Below are 27,238 nucleotides of genomic sequence, written 5' to 3' on the forward strand. Positions count from 1 at the left end.
TGCTGGTGGTGCCTCCTTTGTCTTTTTTTTCCGGTAGAACGAGATGGTGCGAGAGCTGGACGGTCACGTCTTGAAGTGCGTTAAAGATCAAAATGGCAATCACGTGGTGCAGAAGTGTATAGAATGTGTGCAGCCGCAGTCTTTGCAGTTCATCATTGATGCTTTCAAGAGTCAGGTGAGTAGTTGGATGTAAAGAGTAGGGTGGGTTGGTGGTGCTGATTTGGGGGTACCGGGGTATTTAAATCTTCAATACTTAGGCGGAGGCCATGGCGGTCCTCTGAGATGCCCGAGTTTTTTCAGTCTTCCTGCCAAGACCAAATTTTTGAAGCATGGTGCAGTTTTGCAGTAAAGCATAGTGAGGTTTCACGTTGTTGTATCAACAATGATATCAGACCTGGGGTCTTGTATCGAAGTCAGGTCTCTGTTAGAGCCCTAATCTAAAGTAAGAACCCCTTTTGACTCAGTAAAGCTGATCTAGTCTTGTGATTACATTAAAAAGGACCTGAAAAACAAAACAAAATCATCTTTGTCCATATTATATTTCCTGCATATTGAAATAGAAATGCAGAAACCAACTCTGAGGAAAATGTGGCATATTATATGGTGTGGTTGTGCAACTTCGCTGTGTAGTACACTTACCCAAACCCTTTAGAGACCAGTAGGTTTAATTTGTCAAACCTTTAGCTCAACCCTGGGTAGATGTGGTTCTGAGCTGCATGGCTTATACAAAGGAACACATGTATTTCTTCAGTTGTGTTGGTGCAGTTTAAATGCTTTACACAAGACACTTAAGAAATCCAATACAGTTTATAAAAATTGATTAAATATTAGGTATTTTTAAACCACTTTGAAAATGATCCACCAGCGGGTTCCGAGGAATTAGGATTTGCAAGGTATAGTAAATCAAACCATTTCACTAAAGTGTAAACAAGCATTGGCAAATTTGATTAATTTGACACTCAGAAACTTTTACACCAAAAACTTGCTTTATACAACACAAGTTTAATAAAATAATAATAATTAAATATTAGGTATTTTTAAACACCTCTATGAAAATGATCCACTGGCGGGTTCCAGAGATTTATGATTTGCAGAGTATAGTGAATCAGAGCATTTCACTTGAAAAAGCATTGGCAAATTTGACACTTAAATACTTTTACATCAAAAATGTGTGACAAGTTGTATTGTGCTCACCTTAGGCAATCAAATCCAGTAGAGAGCCAGTATATGGGACCAGAAAGGGACTCTGAATTAGTTACCTCCAGAGATGAAGTAGTCTCCAGGCAGTTCCAGGACCTTTATCTCCGCTGCAATTTCACTCTGCAGAATCACATGGAGTTACATAAAAACTCAGTGAGATTCTGCATAGCTCTGTGGGCATAGTTTAGGACCTTGTGCTGATTTTCAGTGCTGGGATCTTGTTCCGTGCTGTAAAATCATCGTGAACTGCACCTCGTAGCATGCCTGAGGCACTACTTATTTCTTCTGCTTAAGTAGATTTTCTGCTTAAGCGGCAGCTTCCTCACCTCCAACAATTGCAACCTGCAGCTTCTGCCGATGTTGAGAAATTTAGTTGGGACGCGTTCTAGTACCCAAAAATCGTGCTAGCGGATGCAAATTCTTGCTCACACTCTCCAACTTAGTATTAGAGAACCACTCATGAGAAAAAACTTCACACTGTGGAGGTTGGCAGTGTTTTGATCAAACTCTCTGCTCCAAGTGGAACGCAGAGTTGGAAAAACTCTGCGAGCTCTGATGATGGAGTGGAGTTTTTTGCCCAGCCCTAGTAGAAAGTTGTCTCAGGCTCCTGGTGTAATCATTAAGAGCACAGGAGATTGAAGACCACAAAGTGGCAACTTTGTAAAAAAAAGTACACACTGTTTTGCAGCGTAAATCTTTTCTAGATTCACATTCTGCCATCTTGTGGGTGGGACCGGAATTCTGCAGTATACCAGTAGTCCTTCTTTGCTCTTTGTATTTGGTGTGCATAGACAAATCAATCATTTGGTTTCTTATCCAGCCTTACCTTACGTCATATGCCCTCCCAGAAGCTGCTTGTCATGGTCACCTTGTTCAGATGCTTTCTTCCCACCATGGGACTTGAAGCATTGACAAAGGCTCTCCAGCCTATGAAGAAAACAAATTTAGAAAGTTTTTCATCGAAGACAGAAGAAACCACTGATAGAAAGGTACAGTGGAAGGAGTATCTAACTATTATGTCAAACTAGTATTGGAGGATGCCCATGCAGGGGTCTTCCAGGTCTGAGTGATATGGAGAAGCTCCGGGTTCCCATTTTGCCCAAAGTGCCACCACAAATTTGTACAAAAGGACGAATTTCATGCTTGACCACAACAGCAAGACTGGGAGGCCTGTGCAGATTTTAAACCGAAGATACTGAGAGTGAGGGACAAGCAGAGGTAAACACACTACACCATGCAGGACCCGAAACAGATTCCATCTCTGAAGGATTTGGGGTTGCCGAGTGACGTTGAGGATAGCATCCCTGAAGGGGCAGAAGGAGAAAACTCAGACGTTGAGCTGAGGATTGTTGAGAAGAAACAACTCGATGAATGTAACTCAGAAAATGATTTTAGGGGGAAGAATCTAAGACATCAGACTCAGAAGGTCAGAGTGGCCTCGACATTGAAAAAAATCACCGAACTAGGGCACAAGTTTTGACCAGAAGAACCCCTCGGCACTCATGATAGGGAGACGTCTCAGGCAGTCGAACTCCTGAAAAGATGTCAAAATGTGATCGAGGTCAAGAGGACCAGAAAGACTGATCAAAGCCAAGAAGCTTCGATGTTGAGGGAGAAACACCGAAGAAGGCTGCGAAAGATACTCGTTTGAAGGAAATGTTGACATTGAAAAGAAAAGAAACATCGGTGCTCAATGCTGACGAAAGAGCAGCGGAAATCGAGAAGGAAAAGAGGCAGAAATGGCAACTATTTGCCAAAAAAGGGTTGACTAGTTCATTCAGGAATTTAGAATGCCACAGAAGACTTTAACCTGAATAGAGTGGAAAGAGGGAAGTAGAGGAACTTGAACACCCAGCAACACCTGAGCCACAGTAGGAGGAATGAGATCACAAATTCTGTTTTTGGGGAAGATGATTTGGAAAATTTGGCCATGGAAATGTTCCAATGGGATCAGATTTTAATAGAACCCAGTGGCAAGACATTGAACCATTCCTCTGAAGAGGAAATTTATTTTTGCCCATCGAAACCATTTCCTCCAGATGATATTGAGATGAATAGACAGCAGAAAAATGTGGGGTACAATTAAAGGAGGGAAAAGCCAAATCCCACTTCCTGCTAGAAACAGTATTGCCTCCCAGACAAAAAGCCAGTTTCTGTTAGTGCCATCAAGCAATTTGGTTCAGGGAAGAAACGTTTTTAAATGCACCTCCAACGTGCAGAGTTGTGACACCAAGAGCAGAGAAGACATAGAGATATTCGTCCAAAGATCCTCTATACATAAGAGGAAAGGTTCCAGTTGACTCAGCCTGTTTCCTTGCCTTAGCCGCTATGACTAACATACTAGCTTCATCTGGTCCACCTCCAGACAAAGAAACTAAGAGGATGGACATGGTCAACAGGAAATTAGAAAGAGGAGCAGCAAATCAGTGGAGAATTTCCAACGCCAGAGCACTGCTAAATAGGTATGCGTACCAGCAATGGGATTAAATGGCAGAGTCTTGAGAGGCACTTGCCTGAACAGTACCGCAACAGGAGACTGCACTGATAGACGAAGGCAAAATATTGCCAATACATTTCTTGAATCAGCATTAGACGCAGCTGATATGGCTAGCCGACAGATGGTGGCGGGAAGAATGCATGCATGGTTGAGGGTGTTAGTTTTAAACAAGAGGTCCAGGCAAACATCATCAACACTCTTTTCAACAGAGAACAGCTGTTCGGAAGAACAGTAGATGAAACATTACATGTTGAAAAAGGACAACAAACCAAGGGAGAGCTCTGCATCTTAGTTGCAACCTAAGGAGAGAAACAACTCCAGTCCAAAGACCAGTAAGAAGAGGAAACTTCTCTACAACCTCATCTTCACGGGTTTCAAGGAACAAGCCAATCTCCTGTCGAACATGCACTGTAAAAACCTCTGCACATTCGAGTTTCTAAGAACGCTGTTGTGGAGACTTATTCAGACTAGTCAAGGCTCATATGCCTTTCTCCAGTTGGCTGTTGCACCCTGATTTCTGTAGGTTCGACTGCTTTTGTTCTGCCACCGGAGGCTGTGGGTGTCATCCTCGCTGCCGGTATCCCTCTACAAAGTCCATTTGTGCCTGGCCTGGCACAAATTTGTGGCATGGCGAGGAGTCCATAACCCAAACGCCTTACAAGCTACCTTGATGATTTTAGATTTTTGTCTTTTGCCCAGTATGTTCTTGCAGTGGGCCCTATTAAAGGTTATTAGTTAGCCATTTCTGCCTTTTTACATTTGCCAAATCCAACCATCCTTTTTTTTTAATTTGCTTGTTGTGAGTCACTTAAAACATTGACTCTTTAGTTCCATACCAAACTATTTGAGATGCCACTGTGAGGTCTTAAATTGGTTGTGACATTCTAACATACATCCTTACAAGCCAGTGTACAGCTGTTCGTTGCATCTTGTGACTCTAAAGACTGTCTTGGTCATTGTGATTACTTTTTCTTGTCACATAAGTGATATCCAGGGTTTCTTGGTGCAGCCCACTACTGTTAAGGTCTAGTGCAGCCTTTTTACCAGGTTGTAACTCATTTTCATGTTGGGCAATCCATCATCCTTCCAGCGCTCTTTGCTGTGCCTCATCTCTCAAGCGAGGAAAGAGTCCATCTGCTGGACCCCATAAAGAGCTTTCAGCTTTTTACATTGATGACACCAAGGGCCGTCGGGTGGATGATTAAATTTACGTATGGTTCTCCGGGGCAAAAAAAGTCTAAGCATTGCAGAACAAGAATATGTAAAGGTGAATAGTCCTCTTCTTTAAGTTTTGCTACATATTGGCCAAAAAGCAGTCTCTGGAAGAACGAAGAGAGGGCTTATTCCACCAGGTCCAATGATATCACTGCATTGGCATGCCAAGTGCCTGTTGATGAAATCTGTCAGGTCACAGCTTCGTTGTTAGAACACACTTTCACGAAGCTCTACTGCCTTGGCAGCCAGGTCCTCTGGGAAGGTCATTTTTTCCCATTCAGCCATGCAGGACTGTTTTGTCAGAGACCACTAAACAGACCCTCCACCTTGGACCTGACTGCTTTCATAACCATTCTACAGGTGAGGAATCTGTAGTTAGAAGTATCCATCAGAAGAAAACATTACTTAACTTTGGTAACCCTCTTTCTGGACTGTAGATCCCTCACCACCTGTCCTCCTGCTGATGTTGTCAGGCTTCCTCTTTAAAGGTTGCAAATTAGAGATCTGCACAAGTAATAGATTTGTGCTCGCCACGTCCAAAGGAGCCGAAAGTGTCAAGAAATAAACTCACATCAGTGTGGCTGGGTGATGCTTATATGTTGCTCCAGTCTTGACTTATGGGGCAGAGGTGGGTTGATGCTGACCTTCAAGCCTCCACCAGAAAGCTCACATGGGCTGTACTGAAAAACCTTCTGGGTCCAGTCTGGTGCCTAGGAATATGCTACAGATGAAGAATCTGCAGTTAGGTATCCACCAGAAAGAGCATTGTAAAGGTAAGTAACTTGTTTGTTTTCAGCATTTCCTTGAAGGCAGTGTTTGATTTCTAGTACGGATAGCAAATCAAACATTTGTTTTACTAGTGGTTGTTTAGGAAAACCTCAGACTGAATACTTGTGTGCTAAAAATCTCAAATAAGAAATTGATTTAAGCAAAAAGCACACATTATGTTTTTTTTTTCATCTCTTGATGCCCCTACTTCAGATGTGTTTTACTGGGGACTATTTTACACAGTAATTGTTTTACCTGTTTTTTGGAATGTCATCTTGTTTACTTATTTTAAATATTGATTTTGATACTGCTGTTCTTGTATCATTTATTTTGTATGTTGAAACCTACTTGATCAAATTGACCCAGGGTAAACGTAGGATTTCTCACAGGAACTCTATTTTACTTTTAGGTTCTAGATTGTTTCTTTGAATGGAATGAGGCTCATGTTACATTGAGACTGAGGCCTTTTTCCTTCAGAGTTTAACAGTCTGGTTTTCTACAATTGGAGAATTACATTTTCCAGAAACCTAAGTCATTCGATTCCTCAGTGAAACTGTTTGTGTTGTTAGATACCTCACTGACCACCTCAGCTACCACAAGCTCCTCAACACCATTCTGAGTTCAGGCCCCAAAACAGTACAAAAACAGCACTGATCACTGCCACAAACTACATCGGCATGGCACTTGACAGAAGAGACAAAGCAGCTGTCACTCTTCTGGACCTCTCTGCAGCATGCAAAAGTCTCAAACGCCATCCTCATCAGTGCCTGCAGGAAATTGCATCCACAGACCCACTCGCCTCTGGCTATGCTCCTTCCGAACTGATTGAACACAAGTTGTCAGCCTGGCAGCTTATTCCTTGGAATCCCACAAACTCATCTGTGGAGTGTTTGAAGGCTCATACATACATGATACCTCTGGCTAAAATCATCCATGCACACATCATCAAAATTCTCTCCTACATAGATGGCACGCTACTCATACTCTCCCTCTCAGGCAAGACCCCAAACACAATAAACAAGTTCACTGACTGTATCACTGAAGTCACTAATTAGGTGAAAGAGAACTGACACCCAACACAGAAAGTAGTGATCTTCGGCAAGAACACCTCACCACGGGACTCAAAATGATGGACGGCTGAACTCTGAAACGCACCCATAAGCCAAGCACCTCTGAATAATCATCAACAGCAAACTGGAGATGACCACCGAAGTCAAACCTGTCACTTCAAACTGCTTCTACACCCTGAAGATGCTGGGGAAGAGCTTCAAATGGCATCCCAGCAACACTAGAAAAACTGTCACTCATAACCATGTCACCAGCAAATTGGACTTTGGGAACACTTACTACACTGGGATTCCTAAGTAACTCACTAAAAAACTACAAACTCTCCAGAACTCTGCAGCCAGACTCACCCACAGCCTCCCACACACCTCAAATCACACCACACCTGAGAGAACTACACTGGCTCAACTCAAACTCTTCTCACATTCGGGGTACTACATAACTCATGCCCCCACCTATTTGAACTATCTCATCTGGTTCTAACCATCAAGATTCGTCCGTTCCACAGAACTCCTACTCTCACACAGACCTTATCAGGAGGGCGGGCATTCTTATATTGCCCATTAGAATGGAATTACCCCCACTGCTCATCAGAGCCTCCTCCTCTTGTCTTGAATTCCTCAAGAAGACCTCGTTTTTAAATTAACCAACCTACCATAGGCAAGGCATAACAGAGGGGAAACGTCTAAACCATTCCATCTATGCCACTCATGAACACAAACTCCCCAGAAGGGGTAATCCCACATAGGTGCCCAAGAGGTTCTGTCCTTGGGCCCAAAAATAGGCATAAGATGGTGAAAAATCTTCAAATCCCTTGATGGAGATGTGAAAGGATCAATCTTTAGTGCTCCTTAACTTTGAGACTATAAATATTTGCCACTAATCCAAATTAAGGTGCATCCAAATTAAAAGTCAACATGACGTTGAATGGATTATGAAGAAGGTTGATTTTCAATGGTTTGAAATTTCAGGCTCTTAAAACCACAGATGGCTTTGTAAAAAGATGGTCAAACATATCCTCTGAACATTGAAGGCAGGACATCACAAACAGATGTCTTTGGAGCAAACAACCCACTAGAAACTACCTGGAAAACAAGCACTAACATGACAAAGAAAGGAAGGGGGTAGATTTTATCGTGCCACATATTGACTCAGACAACACGGTTAGACCCATAATGTGTTGGTGCACCGTGCCCAATCAGGAGACTGCGCAGGATGATGAATTTGTCAAATGCCCATATAGGATTAAGCCATATTCATTTCTGCATCAGCACCAGTTTCGTGGCCAAATTTAACAGCACAGTTCTAGAAGGGAAAAGATGACATATTTCTTTTGAAAGAGCTTCAAAGACACCATTATCTTTAATGCCGTATCTTCTACTGCTAGATAAGGTAATAGGTCCCAAGAGAAAGCTTCATAAACTGTTGACCCAAAAAATTGAAAGTCAATATAAATAAGATCCACAGGGCTCAATGACCATAAGGGTTAATCCAAAACAGGATCAGTTATATTAACAACAGCAATGACCAGGTCTGCCAGCTCTTCAGCAACTACTCCCTTACAAGTGATATCCGCACTTCAGGAGCCTATAACCTTAACATAGCCAAATCCTGGGTACTGGCAATGATTTAAGATGGGTTTTAATGATGTGAGGTGGAAGAGGTCATAATACATCTCTGTAATGGACGAAAATGGCAGAAAAAATAGTTGTGAAAGCTGTCATTGGCGACACTTCATTTAAAATGTCACAAGTATACTTCCTCTATAGACAAAGATGGTAGGTATTGATACAGACCCATCCAGATAGGGCCTACTCAAATGAATTTGCAAAACACTGCAACTGGTCCATGTGTAAGCCTGAAGTCTGAACAGAATGTATTGCTTTTGGTAAATGGGTACTCCACAATTAATTTTAGCCACTATTTTGGATTCAATAACAGTCCAAAATAATGTTCTCATTGACTTCTAGATGCAGATTTGTCACCTTTTGAAAATTCACCATCCATCAGACTGGATCCGGAAACTTCTCAGCATTATCTCTATGCGCTGTGGCACTTCACTGACACCGTTCCACTTTAGAAATGACGCGTGTAGCTTGTATAAGCACCACTCCCACACGCTGATGTCAGTTATTTTCTTTCTGTGCCACAGTTACCTCATGTCTCTGTGAGGCTTCTGTTATCTCACAAAATGTAACCAATGTGCAAGGGAAATGTCGCTTACCAAAATAACAGGTTTTATGCCCTGTGCAAACCGATGTATGTGACATTCGCTCTTCATCTTTGCCCCTGGTACTTAGGGTTGGGTCATGACCCTAAGGCCTGCCGTGAATGTGCATCAGCGAACCCAAAGGCCATATTAGGTGAAACGTTACATTACCAAGCACTGGAAGAATCCTTCACTGGACTGATACAAGTCAAATGTCTGGTGCCGTTCCAGATCCAGAAGTCACAGGAGTTGTTTCAGAGTTCGGTCTTAGTCACGATCATAGTCATCAAGTAAGTCAAAAAAACAAAACAAATCTAAGTGGGGCCTGGGCAGTTCACTTCTCTCTCTCTTTCTCTCCCTCTCTTTCCCACCCTACTCTTTCTCTGTCGTGAGACTGTTCCTTCTCAATCTTGCTCACGAAGCTTATCGACATCTGAGCCTATTTTGCAACTTTTTCTGGCACTACTAGGGTTTCCAAGATCATCTGCCGCTCCAAAAACATATCAAGTTCTGAGAGACTATGCTTTAACTCCTTTGCTCCTTGCCAACTCCTTCTGGCATACATTCATGCCCTAGTGATCCTACATCTAGAATATTGCTGATGGGTTTGCCATCTTACCAGTTGGACCCTCCAAGCACACCACAGAGCTGCTTCCGGCCGTACATTCGCCTCCAACTCTGGCGTCAGGGTCCACACTGGTACCCAGAACTTCAGTGTCGACCCCATCAATGCCGGGCCAGAGTTCTGACAGAAGTCCATCAGACAGGGCAAACAACCACTGAGACACCCCTCTTACATTTTAGCAGGTCCCTTACGGATACCTTGTTGGGGCATATGCCAAACCTTGCTATAGTTCCCAGTTAGCTGTCAGATTGCAAGACGCCACTGCCCTGCCCCGGGTGACCCTGCATTTCTATCAACACCCCTCCCCTGAAAGCTTGTTTGTTTAAACAAGAATAACCAGCAGCACATTCCCAACTTACTCCCCGGCTAGGGAGTTTAAAAAGGGTGGAACATTTGGAAAGTCTTCTTGGGCACCAGCTTGGTTTTCACTCTGTAAATGCCAGCTGCCTCCTGGGGTGCTATTACCACACCCTGGGGGATTTAGTGGTGCAGGTCGTCTTAGTGTTACTGAAGGTTTCCAGCCTGTCCTCAGACAGGGAATACAGGGTGGTAGTGACGCGTCCAAATTCACAATTAGTTGTGGCTTGTACACTACGTCCATCAGGAAGGCCAATGGCACTAGTCACATTGATGCAGTCTATGGGTTCTTCAGGTGCGTTCATCATCCCTCATGGACATGGCTTTTGATTGGACTTACCTGATTAGGGGCTATTGAGAGGGTGCCCATGCCAGAAGTAGGATATGGTTCATATTCTTGCTACTCCCAAGAAGGACAGAAGCCTGCCTTCCTATTTTAGAATCTGTGCCCTTAACTCCTTCTTACAGACGTAATATCTCAAAATGCTTGCAGTGGCTTTGGTCTTGCCTGGTTTTGAACTTGGAGACTGGATGGTGTAGTTGGACCTGTAGGACAGCTATTTCCATATACCTGTCTTACAGGCTCATTGATACTACTTGTGGTTCGTAGTTTAACAGGAGCATTTTCAGTTCACTGTGCTTCAACTTGGTCTTAACAGTGCACCTCATGTGTTAACAAAAAGGATGGTACCGGTGGCACCCACACCTTCAGAGGTCAGGGGTGCCAGTCCTCCACTACCCCGATGACTGGCTGTTGAAAGCATGTTCGTCACAGATAGTCGCTTGCTTCCTTCAGACTAAGGAACCTCCTTTCATCTTAGGGGTTCACTGCCAAGGAGCCCAGTCACAAAAGACTCCTTATCAGATGCTCTCCTTCATTGGAGCCATTCTGGACATGGTTCAGTATCTTGTTTTTCCTCTGTGAAAGTCCAGGACATTCACGCTATGATACTGATCTTTCATCCTCAGTCCTGCATTTCAGTGAGGTCCACCCTGAGGTTGCTGGGACTGATGGCCTGCTGCGTCCTTATAGAGCAGTCGACGTAGCGTATATAGGGTCTGCAGTGGGATCTAAAGTCTTGCTGTCCACACAATCAAGTGGACCTCTCCGACCACATTCAGATTTCAGAAGAGACTGGAGTGTTGGTTTCTTCACTGTGATTGGGTCAACAACAGACCTCTTCTTTCCCCACCCTGAGTTGACAAATATGATCAATGCATATAGCGTCTGGGTTGACATAGCCCTCTGGGAGAGGTGGAGATCAGAGGCCTCGAGTATCCAGCAGAGTCACAGGTTCGTATCAGCCTTCTGGTGCCATGGGCCACCAGGTTGGTGGTAAAAGCCTTCCTTCCATCTATCAAGGAGATGCTGGTACATGTGTTCACGAACAGCACAACCGTCATGTGGTTCTGCAACAAACAGGGCTAGGTGGAGTCATAGATGCTGGGTCAGTAGGCCTTGAGCCTCTAAAAATGCCAGGACTAACAGGGCATTTTTCTGGTGGTGAACTAGCTGACAAAATAGTTGAATGCCAGAGTGGAGTGTACAATGGCATTGCATCTGCGTGTTGGAGTTTCCAAAGTGTCTCACTCGGAGACCTGTTCTGCCTCAAGTGAAACTCTAGAATTCTGTATTCCTTTCTGCCAATGCCACTCCTGCCCAGATATCAGGACTGATCCAGACCCAAGGCATCCTAATGGCTATGGAGTGGATGGTATTCAAAACTCCTAGGCTTGAGCATCTGTCCTCTGTTCAGGCTTGTCCTGCTGAGAGGATCTACTGTCACAGCAGCAGGGCAGGGTTCTGTACCCAGCCCTTTGTAGGCTCCACCTACATTCTTGGAGATTCAGCAGTGCCAACTGAACATCTTTGACCTTCCTTGAATGGTGGTTAATGTTGTCTTGGAGCCAGGCATCCCGTGACAAGAACTGCATGTCCTCCCCAACTTCCACTCCCCACAACAACCACCCATCCAGCCACAATTATCTGATGTTTCATTGTTTTATCCCTAGCCTGGCAAGGCCTTGATCTGGGTACAGCTTAACGTTCCTTTCAGCTCTTTCTTCCTTTTTGCAGTTGCCAGATCAGTCCTCATTGTTTTAAGTCTCCAGTTCTCCACTTTTTGAAAGGTTTGCAACATTTGTTTCCTCACTCTCCCTTTGCTGTGCCACAACGGGAACTTAAATTGGTCCCCACGTTTCTGAAATGCACTTTGAGCTGCTTCACAGTTGTCCTTTGCGGTTTTCAGCCTCAAAACAGTGTTTGTCATCATAGTAACATCGGTGTGGCGTGTGAGTGTTCTTCAAGCTCTGTCAACCCACTGTACACCACCACCTTAAGAGACAAGCTGGTTTTACTGATGGGAGCATCCTTTTTTTTCCAGAAGTTGTGATTTCATTCCCTGACAGTCGACCCATAACCTTGCCAGCGTTCTGTGCTCTGCCTTACCCCCTCCTCCCCTGAAGAGAGACTCCATTACTTGGTCCACAAGAGTGCTCCAAACTTTTATATTGATGGTACCAAAGAACACAGGATGAACACTCAGCTCTTGGTGGGGTTCTTTGGAATGAAAAAAGGAAAAGCTGTAGGTAAGGGAACCATCTCATCTGCTGGATTGTGCTTTGCATTAAGATCTGCTACACATTGGCTTAAAAGAAGCCTCTCAAAGCACTGCATGCTCGTTCTATCAGGGCCAAAGCTGCTACCACTGTATTGGAATATGGAGTCCTTCATGGACATTTGGCAGGCGTTACATGGGTGTCCTTACGTACGTTCACAAAGCACAATTGTCTGGATTGTCAGGATCACCAGGAGGGACATTTTGCCTGCTTGGTATTGCAGGGCTTTTCGTATACACGCAGGACCATCCAAATAAAGACCTACCTTAGAATTCATGCTGCTTTGCAATCTATCCAAAAATTGAGTAATCTGGGGCTAAAAGTCTCTACTAGAAAAATAAATTACTTACCTCTAGTGACTCTTTCTGACTGAGACTCTCAGGCTGCAGATTCCTCCCCAACCCTCCCTTCCTCACGATTAATAAAATATCAAGTCTGAGAATCTGCACACTAGTCACAAACAATTTGCTGCTGGGGCTAAGTGTCTGGAGTCCGGGACAGTCTCGAAAGCAACTGATGTCAGCATGCGATTGTGGCGCGTACATAGGTCCGTGTGACACTTCTGGAGCAGACCCTTGCCATTGCTGAGCCACACAACTTCTCCTACTGGTGCCCAGAGATATTGCTAAAATGTTTCCTGTTCCTGTCTGATGGCCGGGGGATTATTGAAAGGATGAGGAATCTCTGACTTGTTCAACAAAGAAAAGAAAGAGTGTAGAAGACACATGTCTACAAGAGGAAAGTGTGTCTGAGCATTGCTCCAAAAATGGAATGACTGATGAACTACCAGTCACTTCAAAGCAAGGGAGTACAAATGACCTATATAGAGTCAACATTGAGGCCCATATTTGACCAACTTCCCATCAACAGATGTCTGGTTTCATGGATTCAAGAAGCAATGACAACCATTGAGCTGAAAGATGTATAGTTGTATGTCCCTATGCATCCAAGACACAGGTAAAACTTTTGATTCACTATAGGTGTGAAACAATACCAGCTCATAGCTTTATCCTTCAGATTAAGATGATTACTTTGGGCTCACATGTCTGAGCATTGGTCTGTGGCAAGGAGCAGATTTTTCAATTTCTCCTCAGCTATTGTTTCACAATACATAAGATTTCCCATCAAATGTAACCAGTCCACGGTCCGTTGAGCTGTAGAAAACTATGTAAATCTTTGTCACTCATGGTTAGACTTGCAAAACTCAGTAATGACCCACAAAAAATGGGTGAGTTCTAATCTGTCTCACATTTGATGCTGTAAAATCACTAGCGACTTCTGGTTAATAAAATGCAGGCTTCCTTGTACATTTGTGGTATCAAAATACATGTACATTAAAAGTTTAATCTTTGGTAGCTGCAACCTAACTAGCCTTTGTCTTGCCAAACTAGTACTGTTATTGTAGAGCAGTAAAAGACGTATGCCTTCATCCAGGTGTTTGCATTGTCTACGCACCCCTATGGTTGCCGGGTGATCCAGCGGATTCTGGAACACTGTCTGCCAGAGCAGACGCTGCCCATCTTAGAAGAACTTCATCAACACACAGAGCAGCTTGTGCAGGTTAGTCAATTACTTATTCTTTAGATTTTGTTACTGTTAAAATGACAAACTGTGTAGGAAACGTAATGCATCTGAAATGTTTCAATCATGTTTTAGGTCTGTTTTTGAAGCCTTTTGTCTAGAATACTTTAAAATATGTACTTGTAGTGGGCTTTGGGTCCATCTCATTGGCCTGTTTTCTTCTGGACTTCATGTATTTACTTAGACAACAGCTGCCCTTCCTCTCCTTGTGTTGCTCCTTCCATGCAGCATACTTTTTTTTTTATCATCCTTTTCATTGGATGAGGTATCCTTCCACTGCGTACCTTCAGCGAACAACATTTTTTTGCCTATAGTACTTCATATGAGTGTTTGTGTTTTCGTGCTCTTTTCCTCTTGTGCCACGGTAGAAGCAGTGCCACTATAGAAGCCATCCCACCCCTTTGCATGCCCACGTTCTCCATTACCAATAACAATTGGTTTTGCCAGTGCTTGTGTATTATTTCTTCTGGTACTCTTGAACCTGCAGAAGTGTTAGGTCAGTAGAGGGTGAGAGGGGCTAATCAAGACATAGAAGTTAGTAGCTTATTTTGGGTATGTAAATAAAATATAGGCAAGTGTCTGAATTACACGTTTGTAGCTTAAAGTGTGTCTCGCTCTGAACTGAGGGTAGTTCTTATGGTGATCTTCTTCAAAACAGATCTTTAAAGAAACTGATCATTTAACTTGAAGGTGAGTTCTGTAAACCAAAAGCTAGAATTGTTTAGAAATTGTTGTAATCTAAGCTTTCGATTGGGCAACTGTCTGATCTAAGAATACAGCTATGATTAATCCTCCAGATGCTGTCTAAGATTCTAAAGCCTGTTGCAAGCATCAGTGTCATTTAGGGGTTGCAGCTGCATAGCCTGATTTCAGCCTTACGTCCCCTGGTGCTGATTTTGTACCACTTCTCTTCAGAGATGGGAAAATAAAGGTCCACAAAAACACAGTGGCAGCTCACCCTTAAGGACATCGGGGCTCCTCTGCCCTTGTTAATAGTGAAAAAATGTCTATGTAGGAAGTTGGCTCTGTATATGCTATCTCAAAGTGAGAGAGAGTGTGCACAGAGTCCAGGGGTTCCCCTTAGAGGTTGATAGTGGCAAAATTAGATAATACTAATGCTGTATTTTGTGGTAGTGTGGTCAAGCAGTAGGCTTATCAGAGGGTAGTGTTAAGCATTTGTTGTACACACACAGGCAATAAATGAGAACACATACTCAGACTTAACTCCAGGCCAATAGGTTTTAATATAGAAAAATAGCTTATTGCCATTTTAACCAAAACTGTGTGTACTACTGTTTTAAATCAAAGTTCTATACTTAACTGTGTGAAGTACCTTACAATATATGTACTTACCTAAAATCTTGAATCTTATGGTCCTAAAATAAAGTAAGGAAAGATAAGTTTCTATATAAAAACTATTGGCCTGGAGTTAAGTCTTTGAGTGTGTGTTCCTCATTTATTGCCTGTGTGTACAACAAATGCTTAACACTACCCTCTGATAAGCCTACTGCTCGACCACACTATCAACCTCTAAGAGGAACCCTTGGGCTCTGTGCACTTAAAGTTTGGATTTAAGTTCTAGAAGTAGTTTTTAGATTCTTAAATAGTAATCCCAACTTTTAGAGTGATAATGTCTAGCACAGATGAGATGGTGGTGGAACTCAACCTCACCCTTTACCTGCATCTAGGGATGTCAAAGTTAAGGACTCTCTGTAACCTAAAAAAGATAGACTGGGTCCAACCCTACCAAAGTAAAGCTCCAGGAGCTTTTGGCAGAGTTCACAAGGGACCACCCCCTGAGGATACTCCTTCAAATGGGGAAGTTGTTGAACAGGAGGATGATTTCCCACCTCCTGCCCTAAACGGGGAGAACAGGGTTCCTCAATCCCTGACTCCACAAGTGATAGTCAGAGAGACTGGTTCTTCCACAGGGGAGACCAGTAACTCTGGAAGCATTGAGGGCAGCCTCAATGAAGATGACCTCCTGTTAGCCAGGATGGTCAAAAGACTGGCTTTGGAGAAGCAGCTCCTAGCAATAGAAAAGAAAAGACAAGAGATGGGTTTAGCATCCGTCAGTGGTGGCAATAACATAACTAGGGTCAGAGAGAATACTTACGTCCTACAAATCCCTAGAGGGATTGTAGCAAAATATGAAGATGGTGATGATATCACCAAATGGTTCACAGCTTTTGAGAGGGCTTGTGCAACCAGAAAAGTAAACAGTTCTCACTGGGGTACTCTCCTTTGGGAAATGTGCACTGGAAAGTGTAGGGATAGACTCATCACGCTCTCTGGATGGAAAATATGCAGAATCCTATGACCTCATGAAGGCTACTGCAAACTGCATCAACATCTGGTAGACCTAGGTCCAATCTCTCCCCAAGAATTGGGAAATAGAAGGCAGATCATTGGGTCAAGACTAGGGTGACCAAGTGTAAGGAAATGCCTCCTTGGCATGGTTACCCCCTGACTTTTTGCCTTTGCTGATGCTATGTTTTGAATTGAAAGTGTGCTGAGGCCTGCTAACCAGGCCCCAGCACCAGTGTTCTTTCCCTAACCTGTACTTTTGTTTTCACAATTGGCTCACCCTGGCATCCAGGTAAGTCCCTTGTAACTGGTACCCCTGGTACCAAGGGCCCTGATGCCAGGGAAGGTCTCTAAGGGCTGCAGCATATCTTATGCCACCCTGGGGACCCCTCACTCAGCACAGACACACTGCTTGCCACTTGTGTGTGCTGGTGAGGACAAAATGAGTAAGTCGACATGGCACTCCCCTCAGGGTGCCATGCCAACCTCACACTGCCTATGCAGTATAGATAAGTCACCCCTCTAGCAGGCCTTACAGCCCTAAGGCAGGGTGCACTATACCATAGGTGAGGGCACCAGTGCATGAGCACTGTGCCCCTACAGTGTCTAAGCAAAACCTTAGACATTGTAAGTGCAGGGTAGCCATAAGAGTATATGGTCTGGGAGTCTGTCAAACACGGACTCCACAGCACCATAATGGCTAAACTGAAAACTGGGAAGTTTGGTATCAAACTTCTCAGCACAATAAACGCACCTCATGCCAGTGTACATTTTATTGTAAAATACACCCCACAGGGCACCTTAGAGGTGCCCCCTGAAACCTTAACCAACTACCCGTGTAGGCTGACTGGTTTTAGCAGCCTGCCACACTCGAGACATGTTGCTGGCCACATGGGGAGAGTGCCTTTGTCACTCTGTGGCTAGCAACAAAGCCTGCACTGGGTGGAGATGCTATCACCTCCCCCAGGCAGGAGCTGTAACACCTGGCAGTGAGCCTCAAAGGCTCACCCCCTTTGTTCCAGCACCACAGGGCACTCCAGCTAGTGGAGTTGCCCGCCCCCTCCGGCCACGGCCCCACTTTTGGCGGCAAGGCCGGAGGAAATAATGAGAATAACAAGGAGTCGTCACTGGCCAGTCAGGACAGCCCCTAAGGTGTCCTGAGCTGAGGTGACTCTAACTTTTAGAAATCCTCCAAGTTGCAGATGGAGGATTCCCCCAATAGGGATAGGAATGTGCCCCCCTCCCCTTGGGAGGAGGCACAAAGAGGGTGTACCCACCCTCAGGGCTAGTAGCCATTGGCTACTAACCCCCCAGACCTAAACACGCCCTTAAATTTAGTATTTAAGGGCTCCCCTGAACCTAGGAACTCAGATTCCTGCAACCTAAGAAGAAGAGGACTGCTGAACTGAAAAACCCTGCAGAGAAGACGGAGACACCAACTGCCTTGGCCCCAGCTCTACCGGGCTGTCTCCCACCTTCGGAAGAAAACTGCTCCAGCGACGCTTTCCCCAGGACCAGCGACCTCTGAATCCTCAGAGGACTGCCCTGCTCTAAAAGGACCAAGAAACTCCCGAGAATAGCGGCCCTGTTCAACAAAGACTGCAACTTTGTTTCCAGAGGAGCAACTTTAAAGACCCCTGCAATTCCCGCCAGAAGCGTGAGACTTGCAACACTGCACCCGGCAACCACGACTCGACTGGTGAAGAAACAACGCTACAGGGAGGACCCCCAGGCGACTCCCAAGACTGTGAGTAACCAAAGTTGTCCCCCCTGAGCCCCCACAGCGACGCCTGCAGAGGGAATCCCGAGGCCCCCCCTGACCGCGTCTGCCTGACTCCCAGATCCCGACGCCTGGAAAAGACCCTGCACCCGCAGCCCCCAGGACCTGAAGGACCGGAACTCCAGTGCAGGAGTGACCCCCAGGAGGCCCTCTCCCTTGCCCAGGTGGTGGCTACCCCGAGGAGCACCCCCCCCCCCCCCCTTGCCTGTCTGCACCGCTGAAGAGACCCCTTGGTCTCCCATTGATTCCTATTACAAACCCGACGCTTGTTTGCACACTGCACCCGGCCGCCCCCGCGCTGCTGAGGTGTACTTTGAGTGGACTTGAGTCTCTCTCCCCCCCCCCCCTCCCTCCCCAGTGCCCTACAATACCCCCCTGGTCTGCCCTCCGAAGACGCGGGTACTTACCTGCTGGCAGACCGGAACCGGGGCACCCCCTTCTCCATTGAAGCCTATGCGTTTTGGGCACCACTTTGAACTCTGCACCTGACCGGCCCTGAGCTGCTGGTGTGGTGACTTTGGGGTTGCTCTGAACCCCCAACGGTTGGCTACCTTGGACCCCAATTTGAACCCCATAGGTGGTTTTCTTACCTGCAAGAATTAACAATAACTTACCTCCCCTAGGAACTGTGAAAATTGCACTGTCCACTTTTGAAATAGCTATATGTGTTTTATGTAAAAAGTAAATATATGCTATTGTGATTATTCAAAGTTCCTAAAGTACTTACCTGCAATACCTTTCAAATGAGATATTACATGTAAAATTTGAACCTGTGGTTCTTAAAATAAACTAAGAAAAGATATTTTTCTATACAAAAACCTATTGGCCTGGAATTGTCTGAGAGTGTGTGTTCCTCATTTATTGCCTTTGTGTATGTACAACAAATGCTTAACACTACTCCTTTGATAAGCCTACTGCTCGACCACACTACCACAAAATAGAGCATTAGTATTATCTCTTTTTGCCACTATCTTACCTCTAAGGGGAACCCTTGGACTCTGTGCATACTATTCCTTACTTTGAAATAGTGCATACAGAGCCAATTTCCTACACCAAGACTTCCACATGAGGTGACCAAAAGAAAGGCGTCACTAAGCCTCCCCAGGGGAAGAGTGTTGAGACATCCAATGGAAAAAGTAAAGAGTCTTCAACAGGGCCCCAAAAACCTGCTCAGGAGGGTGGGCCCCGAGCCTCTTCACAATCCTTAAATGGGTATAAGGGTAAAAACGTTGATCCCAAGAAGGCTTTGTGTTGAATCTGTAGTCAGCATGGACATCAAACGAGAGACAAGGCCTGTCCCAAGAAAAGTCCCACAGCAAATATTACTCCAGTTAACACTGGAATAGCCAGTCTCCAGGTGGGATCAACAGTGTGCCCAGAGGAAATCAGTCTCTGAGGGTGAGGTGGATTTAGCCACACTTGCTGCCTGGCCGCCTAACATGCAAAAATACAGGCAGCAGCTCTTAATCAATGGGACTAGAGTAGAAGCCCTGAGGGATACCGGTGCCAGTGTCACAGTGGATACAGACAAACTGGTTTCCCTGGGACAGTACCTGGCTGGACAGACATATCCAGTCACTAATGCTGACAATCAAAATAAAGTCCATCCCATGGCAATGGTAACTTTAGAATGGGGAGGGGTCACTGGCCTGACCCAGGTGGTAGTTTCCTCTGCAATTCCAGTAGAACGTCTGCTAGGGAATGATCTGGAGTCTTCCGCATGGGCGGAGGAAGAGCTCAAGACCCACGCAGCCATGCTGGGTATCCCTGAACGGGTGTGTGTGTGTGTGTGTGTGTGTGTGTGTGTGTGTGTGTGTGTGTAGACAAGCGTACAGTGCAAGGCTCAGGGTGAAAAAGAAGTGTTGGAGTCTGGAATAATGGCCCAACCTTCCAAGAGAAAAGGAAAGACTGGGGAACTAGCTTCAATACAGCACAAGAAACAGAACCTTTTTTCCAAGGAAGATGTTCTATCCCCTGAGGGAACTGAGTCCATGGAGCTAGAGCCTTACCAGGTTGAACTCTTGGCCCAGGGGGACTGTAGGAAGTTGGCTCTGTATATACTATTTCAAAGTAAGAAATAGTGTGCACAGAGTCCAAGGGTTCCCCTTAGAGGTAAGATAGTGGCAAAAAGATAATTCTAATGCTCTATTTTGAGGTAGTGTGGTCGAACAGTAGGCTTATCAGAGGGTAGTGTTAAGCATTTGTTGTACACACACACAGGCAATAAATGAGGAACACACACTCAAAGACTTACTCCAGGCCAATAGGTTTTTATATAGAAAAATATATTTTCTTAATTTATTTTAAGAACCACAGGTTCAAGCTTTACAAGTAATACTTCAAATGAAAGGTATTTCACTCAGGTATTCTAGGAACTTTGAATAATCACAATAGCATGTACAGTTTTGACAAAAATGGCAATAAGCTATTTTAAAAGTGGACACAGTGCAAAAATCAACAGTTCCTGTGGGAGGTAAGTAGAGGTTAAGTTCACAGGTAAGTAAAACACTTACAGAGTTCAAAGTTGGGTCCAAGGTAGCCCACCATTGGGGGTTCAAGGCACCCCCAAAGTTACCACACCTGCAGCTCAGGGCCAGTCAGGTGCAGAGGTCGAAGAGGTGCCCAAAACACATAGGCTTCAATGGAGAACAGGGGTGCCCCGGTACCAGTCTGCAAGCAGGTAAGTACCCGCGTCCTCGGGGGGGTTTTGTAGGGCACCGGGGGGACACAAGCAGGCACAGAAAGTACAAACTCAGCAGCACAGGGGCAGCCGGGTGCAGCGTGCAAACAGGCGTCTGGTTTTGTATTGAAAGCAATGGGGAGACCTGGGGGTCTCTTCAGCGATGCTGGCACAGGTGGGGGGCTCCTCGGGGTAGCCACCACCTGGGCTATGCAGAGGGTCACCTGGGGGTCGCTCCTGCACTGGAGTTTGGTTCCTTCAGGTCCTGGGGGCTGCTGGTGCAGTGTTGGTTCCAGGCGTCAGGTCCCTGGTTACAGGCAGTCGCGGTCAGCGGGAGCCTCTGGATTTCCTCTGCAGGCATCGCTGTGGGGGCTCACGGGGTTCGTCTCTGGCTACTCCCGGGCTCGTAGTCGCCGGGGAGTCCTCCCTGTAGTGTTGGTTTTCCGCAGGTCGAGCCGGGGGTGTCAGGTGCAGAATGGAAAGTCTCACGCTTCCGGCGGGAAACATGAAGTCCTTAGAGTTGTTTCTTTGTTGCAAGAAAGTTGCAGATTGTTGAACAGGGCCGCTGTTCACAGGAGTTTCTTGGTCCTTGGTTGCAGGGCAGTCCTCTGAGGCTTCAGAGGTCGCTGTTCCCTGTTGGATGCATCGCTTTTGCAGTTTTCTTCGAAGTTGGGAGACAGGCCGGTAGGGCTGGGGCCAAAGCAGTTGTCGTCTCCGTCTTCACTGCAGGGCTTCAGGTCAGCAGTCCTCCTTGTTAAGGTTGCAGGAATCTAGTTTCCTAGGTTCTGGGGGCCCCTAAATACTGAATGTAGGGGTGTGTTTAGGTCTGGGTGGGCAGTAGCCAATGGCTACTGTCCTTGAGGGTGGCTACACCCTCTTTGTGCCTCCTCCCTGAGGGGAGGGGGGCACATCCCTAATCCTATTGGGGGAATCCTCCATCCACAAGATGGAGGATTTCTAAAAGTAAGAGTCACCTCAGCTCAGGACACCTTATGGGCTGTCCTGACTGGTGAGTGACTCCTCCTTGTTTTTCTAATTATCTCCTCCAGCCTTGCCGCCAAAAGTGGGGGCAGTGGCCGGAGGGGCGGGCATCTCCACTAGCTGGGATGCCCTCTGGCACTGTAACCAAGGGGGTGAGCCTTTGAGGCTCACCGCCAGGTGTTACAGTTCCTGTAGGGGTAGGTGAGAAGCACCTCCACCCAGTAGAGGCGTTGTTCCTGGCCACCAAGTGACAAAGGCACTCTCCACATGTGGCCAGCAACTTGTCTGGTGTGTGGCAGGCTGGCAAAAACAAGTCAGCCTACACTGGAAGTCGGGTATGATTTCAGGGGGCATCTCTAAGATGCCCTCTGGGTGTATTTTACAAAAAATTGCACACTGGCATCAGTGTGCATTTATTGTGCTCAGAAGTTTGATACCAAACTTCCCAGTTTTCAGTGTAGCCATTATGGTGCTGTGGAGTTAGTGTTTGACAGACTCCCAGACCATATACTCTTATGGCTACCCTGCACTTACAATGTCTAAGGTTTTGCTTAGACACTGTAGGGGCATAGTGCTCATGCACTTATGCCCTCACCTGTGGTATAGTGCACCATGCCTTAGGGCTGAAAGGCCTGCTAGAGGGGTGACTTTCCTATGCCACAGGCAGTGTGAGGTTGGCATGGCACTCTGATGGGAGTGTCATGTCGACCTAGTCATTTTCTCCCCACCAGCACCAAAAGCAGTGAAGCAGTGTGCATGTGCTGAGTGAGGGGTCCCTAGGGTGGCATAAGACATGCTGCAGCCCTTAGAAACCTTCCCTGGCATCAGGGCCCTTGGTACCAGGGGTACCAGTTACAAGGGACTTAGCTGAGTGCCAGGGTTGTGCCAATTGTGGAGACAAAGGTACAGTTTAGGGAAAGAACACTGGTGCTGGGGCCTGGTTAGCAGGGTCCCAGCACACTTTCAAATCATAACTTAGCATCAGCAAAGGCAAAACGTCAGGGGGTAACCATGGCAAGGAGGCATTTCCTTACAGGGACCCTCAAGGGAACAGCTGTGTAAGGGGCAAGAAACTTGTCCCTCTCTTCAAAGACTAAGACAGCAAGCAGCTAAGCAAGAAAAAGGAACTGTCAGTGGAACCCAGGGGGTCTATTGGGAAGATGGGCTCCTTTACACTGAGGCAGGAGATCCCAAACCTGGTGCCACTAGGAGAGTGGTAGTGCCTCAGGAGTTTAGGGAGTTCATTCTGACAATAGCCCATGACATTCCCCTTACTGGGCATTTGGGACAAACCAAGACGTGGGAGAGATTAGTCAACCATTTCTACTGGCCCAATATGTCCCAGAAGTTAAAGGAGTTTTTGCACCTCTTGTGTCACCTGTCAAGCCAGTGGTAAGACAAGTGGCCACCCACAGGCTCCCCTCATTCTACTTCCAGTGGTGGGGGTCCCCATTACATGAGTGGGAGTGGACATAGTGGGTCCAATTGAACCTCCCACAGCATCAGGGAACCAGTATATCCTGGTAGTAGTGGATCATGCTACCAGGTACCCTGAGGCAATCCCCCTTAGGTCCACTGCAGTAGCAGAACTCATTGGTATCTTTACCAGAGTGGGATTTTCTAAGGAGCTGGTTTCTGACAGAGGTACCAGCTTGATGTCAGCTTACCTAAAGCACATGTGGAATGAGTGGGGGGTGACTTATAAATTCACCATACCATTCACAAACCAGTGGTCTTGTGGAGAGATTTAACAAGACATTGAAGGGCATGATCCTGGGGCTCCCTGAAACACTCAAAAGGAGATGGGATGTCCTCTTGCCATGCCTGCTTTTTGCCTACAGAGAGGTGAAACAGAAGGGAGTAGAGTTTTCTCGCTTTGAGCTTCTGTTTGGCCATCCTGTTAGGGGACCACTGGCACTTGTAAAAGAAGGCTGGGAGAGACCTCTCCATGAGAATAAACAAGATGTGGTGGACTATGTACTAGACCTACGTTCAAGGATGGCAGAGTACATGTAAAAGGCAAGCAAAAACCTTGAGGCCAGCCAGCAACTCCAGATGTTTTGGTATGACCAAAAGGCTGGTATGGTTGAGTTTCAGCCAGGGGAGAAAGTCTAGGTTCTGGAGCCTGTGGCTCCCAGGGCACTTCAGGACGAATGGAGTGGCCCTTACCCAGTACTTGAGAAAGAGTCAGGTCACATACTTGATGGACCTGAGCACTAGCAGGATCCCCAAGAGGGTGATTCATGTGAACCGCCTCAAACTCTTTCATGACAGGGCAGATGTAAACATGTTCATGGATACAGATGAGGACCAGGAAGCAGAGAGTGAACTGCTCCCTGATCTCCTCTCCACTGACACTAAAGATGGCTCAGTAGATGGAGTGATCTATTCAGACACCCTCTCTGGCCAACAGCAGGCTGACTGCAGGCAAGTCCTCCAGCAGTTTGCTGAGCTCTTTTCTTTGACCCCTGGTCAGACACACCTGTGTACCAATGAGGTGGATACGAGAGACAGTATGCCGGTCAAGAATAAAATATTCTGAAAGTCTGACCAAGTCAAGGAAAGCATCAAAGTGGAAGTCCACAATATGCTGGAGTTGGGAGTGATTGAGCACTCTGACAGTCCCTGGGCTAGCCCAGTGGTCTTGGTCCCCAAACCTCATACCAAAGATGGCAAGAAAGAGATGAGGTTTTATGTGGACTACACAGGGCTCAACTCTGTCACCAAGATAGATCCTCACCCCATCCCAAGGGCATATGAGCTCATAGACAAATTGGGTGCAGCCAAATACTTGAGTACCTTTGACTTGACAGCAGGGTACTGTCAAATAAAAATGGCACCTGGAGCAAAAGAGAAAAAAGCATTCTCTACACCTGATGGGCACTACCAGTTTACTGTGATGCCCTTTGGCTTAAAGAATGCCCCTGCCACCTTTCAAAGTTTGGTGAATCAAGTCCTTGCTGGCTTGGAGTCCTTTAGTGCAGCTTATCTTGATGATATTGCTGTCTTTAGCTCCAACTGGCAGGATCACCTGGTCCACCTGAAGAAGGTTTTGCAGGCCCTGCAAGCAACAGGCCTCTCTATCAAGGCATCTAAATGTTAGATAGGGCAGGATAATGTGGTATACTTGGGTCACCTTGTAGGTGAAGGCCAAGTTCAGCCACTCCAACCCAAGATCTAGACTATTCTGGACTGGTTAGCTCCAAACACCCAGACTCAATCAGGGCATTCCTTGGCTTGACTGGGTACTATAGGAGGTTGGTGAAGGGATATGGATCAATAGTGACACCCCTCACAGAACTGACCTCCAAGAAAATACCCAAGAAAGTGAACTGGACCGTGGACTGTCAAAAGGCCTTTCACACCCTGAAGCAAGCTATGTGTACAGCACCAGTTTTGAAAGCTCCAGATTATTCTAAGCAGTTCATAGTGCAGACTGATGCCTCTGAGCATGGGATAGGAGCTGTCCTGTCCCAAACAAATGATGATGGCTTTGACCAGCCTGTTGCTTTTATTAGTAGGAGGTTACTCTTCAGGGAGCGGCGTTGTAGTGCCATTGAGAGGGAGGCCTTTGCAGTGGGTTTGTCCCTGAAGAAATTGAGACCATACCTTTTTGGTACTCACTTCACAGATCAAACTTTTGTTGATGCCAGTTATGATTGAAAAAGTGCTGGGACCTGCTAACTAGCCCCCAGCATCAGTGTTCTTTCCCTAAACTGTACCTTTGTTCCCACAATTGGCACAGCCCCGGCACACGGATAAGTCCTTTGTAAATGGTACCCCTGGTACCAAGGGCTCTGTGGCCAGGGATGGTCTCTAACGGCTGCAGCATGTCTTATGCCACCCTGGAGACCCATCACTCAGCACATGCACACTGCCTCACTGCTTGTGTGTGCTGGTGGGGAGAAAATGACTAAGTCGACATGGCACTCTCCTCAAAGTGCCATGCCCACCTCTCACTGCCTGTGGCATAGGTAAGTCATCCCTCCAGCAGGCCTTACAGCCCTAAGACAGGGTGCACTATACCACAGGTGAGTGCATAAGTGCATGAGCACTATGCCCCTACAGTGCCTAAGCAAAACCTTAGACATTGTAAGTTCAGGGTAGACATAAAGAGTATATGGTCTGGGAGTTTGTCAAATACGAACTCTACAGTTCCATAATTGCTTCACTGAAATCTGAGATGTTTGGTATCAAACTTCTCAGCGCAATAAATTCACACTGATGCCAGTGCGGGGTTTATTGTAAAATACACCCAGATGGCATCTTAGAGATGCCATCTGAAAACCAGTCTGACTCCTAGTGCTAGGCTGACCAGTTTCTGCCAGAACCAGACGAGTTTCTGGCCACATGGGGTGAGTGCCTTTGTCACTCTGTGGCTAGGAACAAAGCCTGTACTGGGTGGAGATGCTTCTCCCCTCCCCCTGCAGAAACTAACACCTGGTGGTGAGGCTCAAAGGCTCATGCCTTTTTGTTACATTACCCCAGGGCATCCCAGCTAGTGGAGATGCCCGTCCCTCTGGCCTCTGCCCCCACTGTTGGCGACAAGGCAGGAGAGGATAATGAGAAAAGCAAGGAGGAGCCACCCACCAGTCAGGCAGCCCCTAAGGTGCCCTGAGGTGACTCCTGCCTTCAGAAATCCTCCATCTTGAGATTGGTGTTTTCCCCCAATAGGAATAGGGATGTGCCCCTATCCCCTCAGGGAGGAGGCACAAAGAGGGTGTAGCCACCCTCCAGGACAGTAGCCATTGGCTACTGCTCCCCAGACCTAAACACATCCCTAAATTGATTATTTAGGGGCGAACCTGAACCCAGGAAATCAGATTCCTGCAACCTACAACAAGAAGGACTGCTGACCTGAAAGTGCCGCAGATACAGACAGACACCAACTGACTTGGCCCCACCCCTACCGGCCTGTCTCCAGACTCAAAGAACCTGCACAGCGTTGCATCCGACAGGGACCAGCGGCCCCTTGAGTACTCAGAGGACTGCCCTGAAACCGAAGGACCAAGAAACTCACAAGAACAGCAGCACTGTTCAAAAACAGCAACAGCTTTGCAACTTTCTTGCAACTCACTCTTCCCACCGGAAGCTTGAGACTTCTCACTCTGCACCCAATGCCCCCGGCTCAAGCTCCCGAGAACTAACACTACAGAGAGAACTCCCGGGCGACTGTGACGACGTGAGTAACCTGAGTCGACCCCCTCACCCACAATCCACACCTCCCCCCCCCCCCACCACCCCACACACAGCGACGCCTGCAGAGAGGATCCAGAGGCTCTCCCTGACCGGGACTGCCTGGTAACAAGGAACCCGAAGCCTGGGCCAAGCACTGCACCCGCAGCCCCCAGGAC

The 27,238-nt window shown here is 46.4% G+C and overlaps 1 protein-coding gene across 18 annotated transcripts in view; it reads left to right on the forward strand.

The window, feature by feature from the left end:
• PUM1 (pumilio RNA binding family member 1) overlaps positions 1–27,238 on the forward strand; it is an 859,012-nt gene that overhangs the window by 671,604 nt on the left and 160,170 nt on the right. For all 18 annotated transcript variants that reach the window (XM_069224905.1, XM_069224910.1, XM_069224908.1 and 15 more), the window contains 2 exons: positions 38–175; positions 13,990–14,115. In XM_069224905.1, the coding sequence (XP_069081006.1) occupies positions 38–175; positions 13,990–14,115 (264 nt within the window). The remainder of the gene's footprint in view (positions 1–37; positions 176–13,989; positions 14,116–27,238) is intronic.

Source organism: Pleurodeles waltl, chromosome 3_1 (genome assembly GCF_031143425.1).
Source record: "Pleurodeles waltl isolate 20211129_DDA chromosome 3_1, aPleWal1.hap1.20221129, whole genome shotgun sequence".
In the NCBI taxonomy this organism is placed as follows: domain Eukaryota; kingdom Metazoa; phylum Chordata; class Amphibia; order Caudata; family Salamandridae; genus Pleurodeles; species Pleurodeles waltl.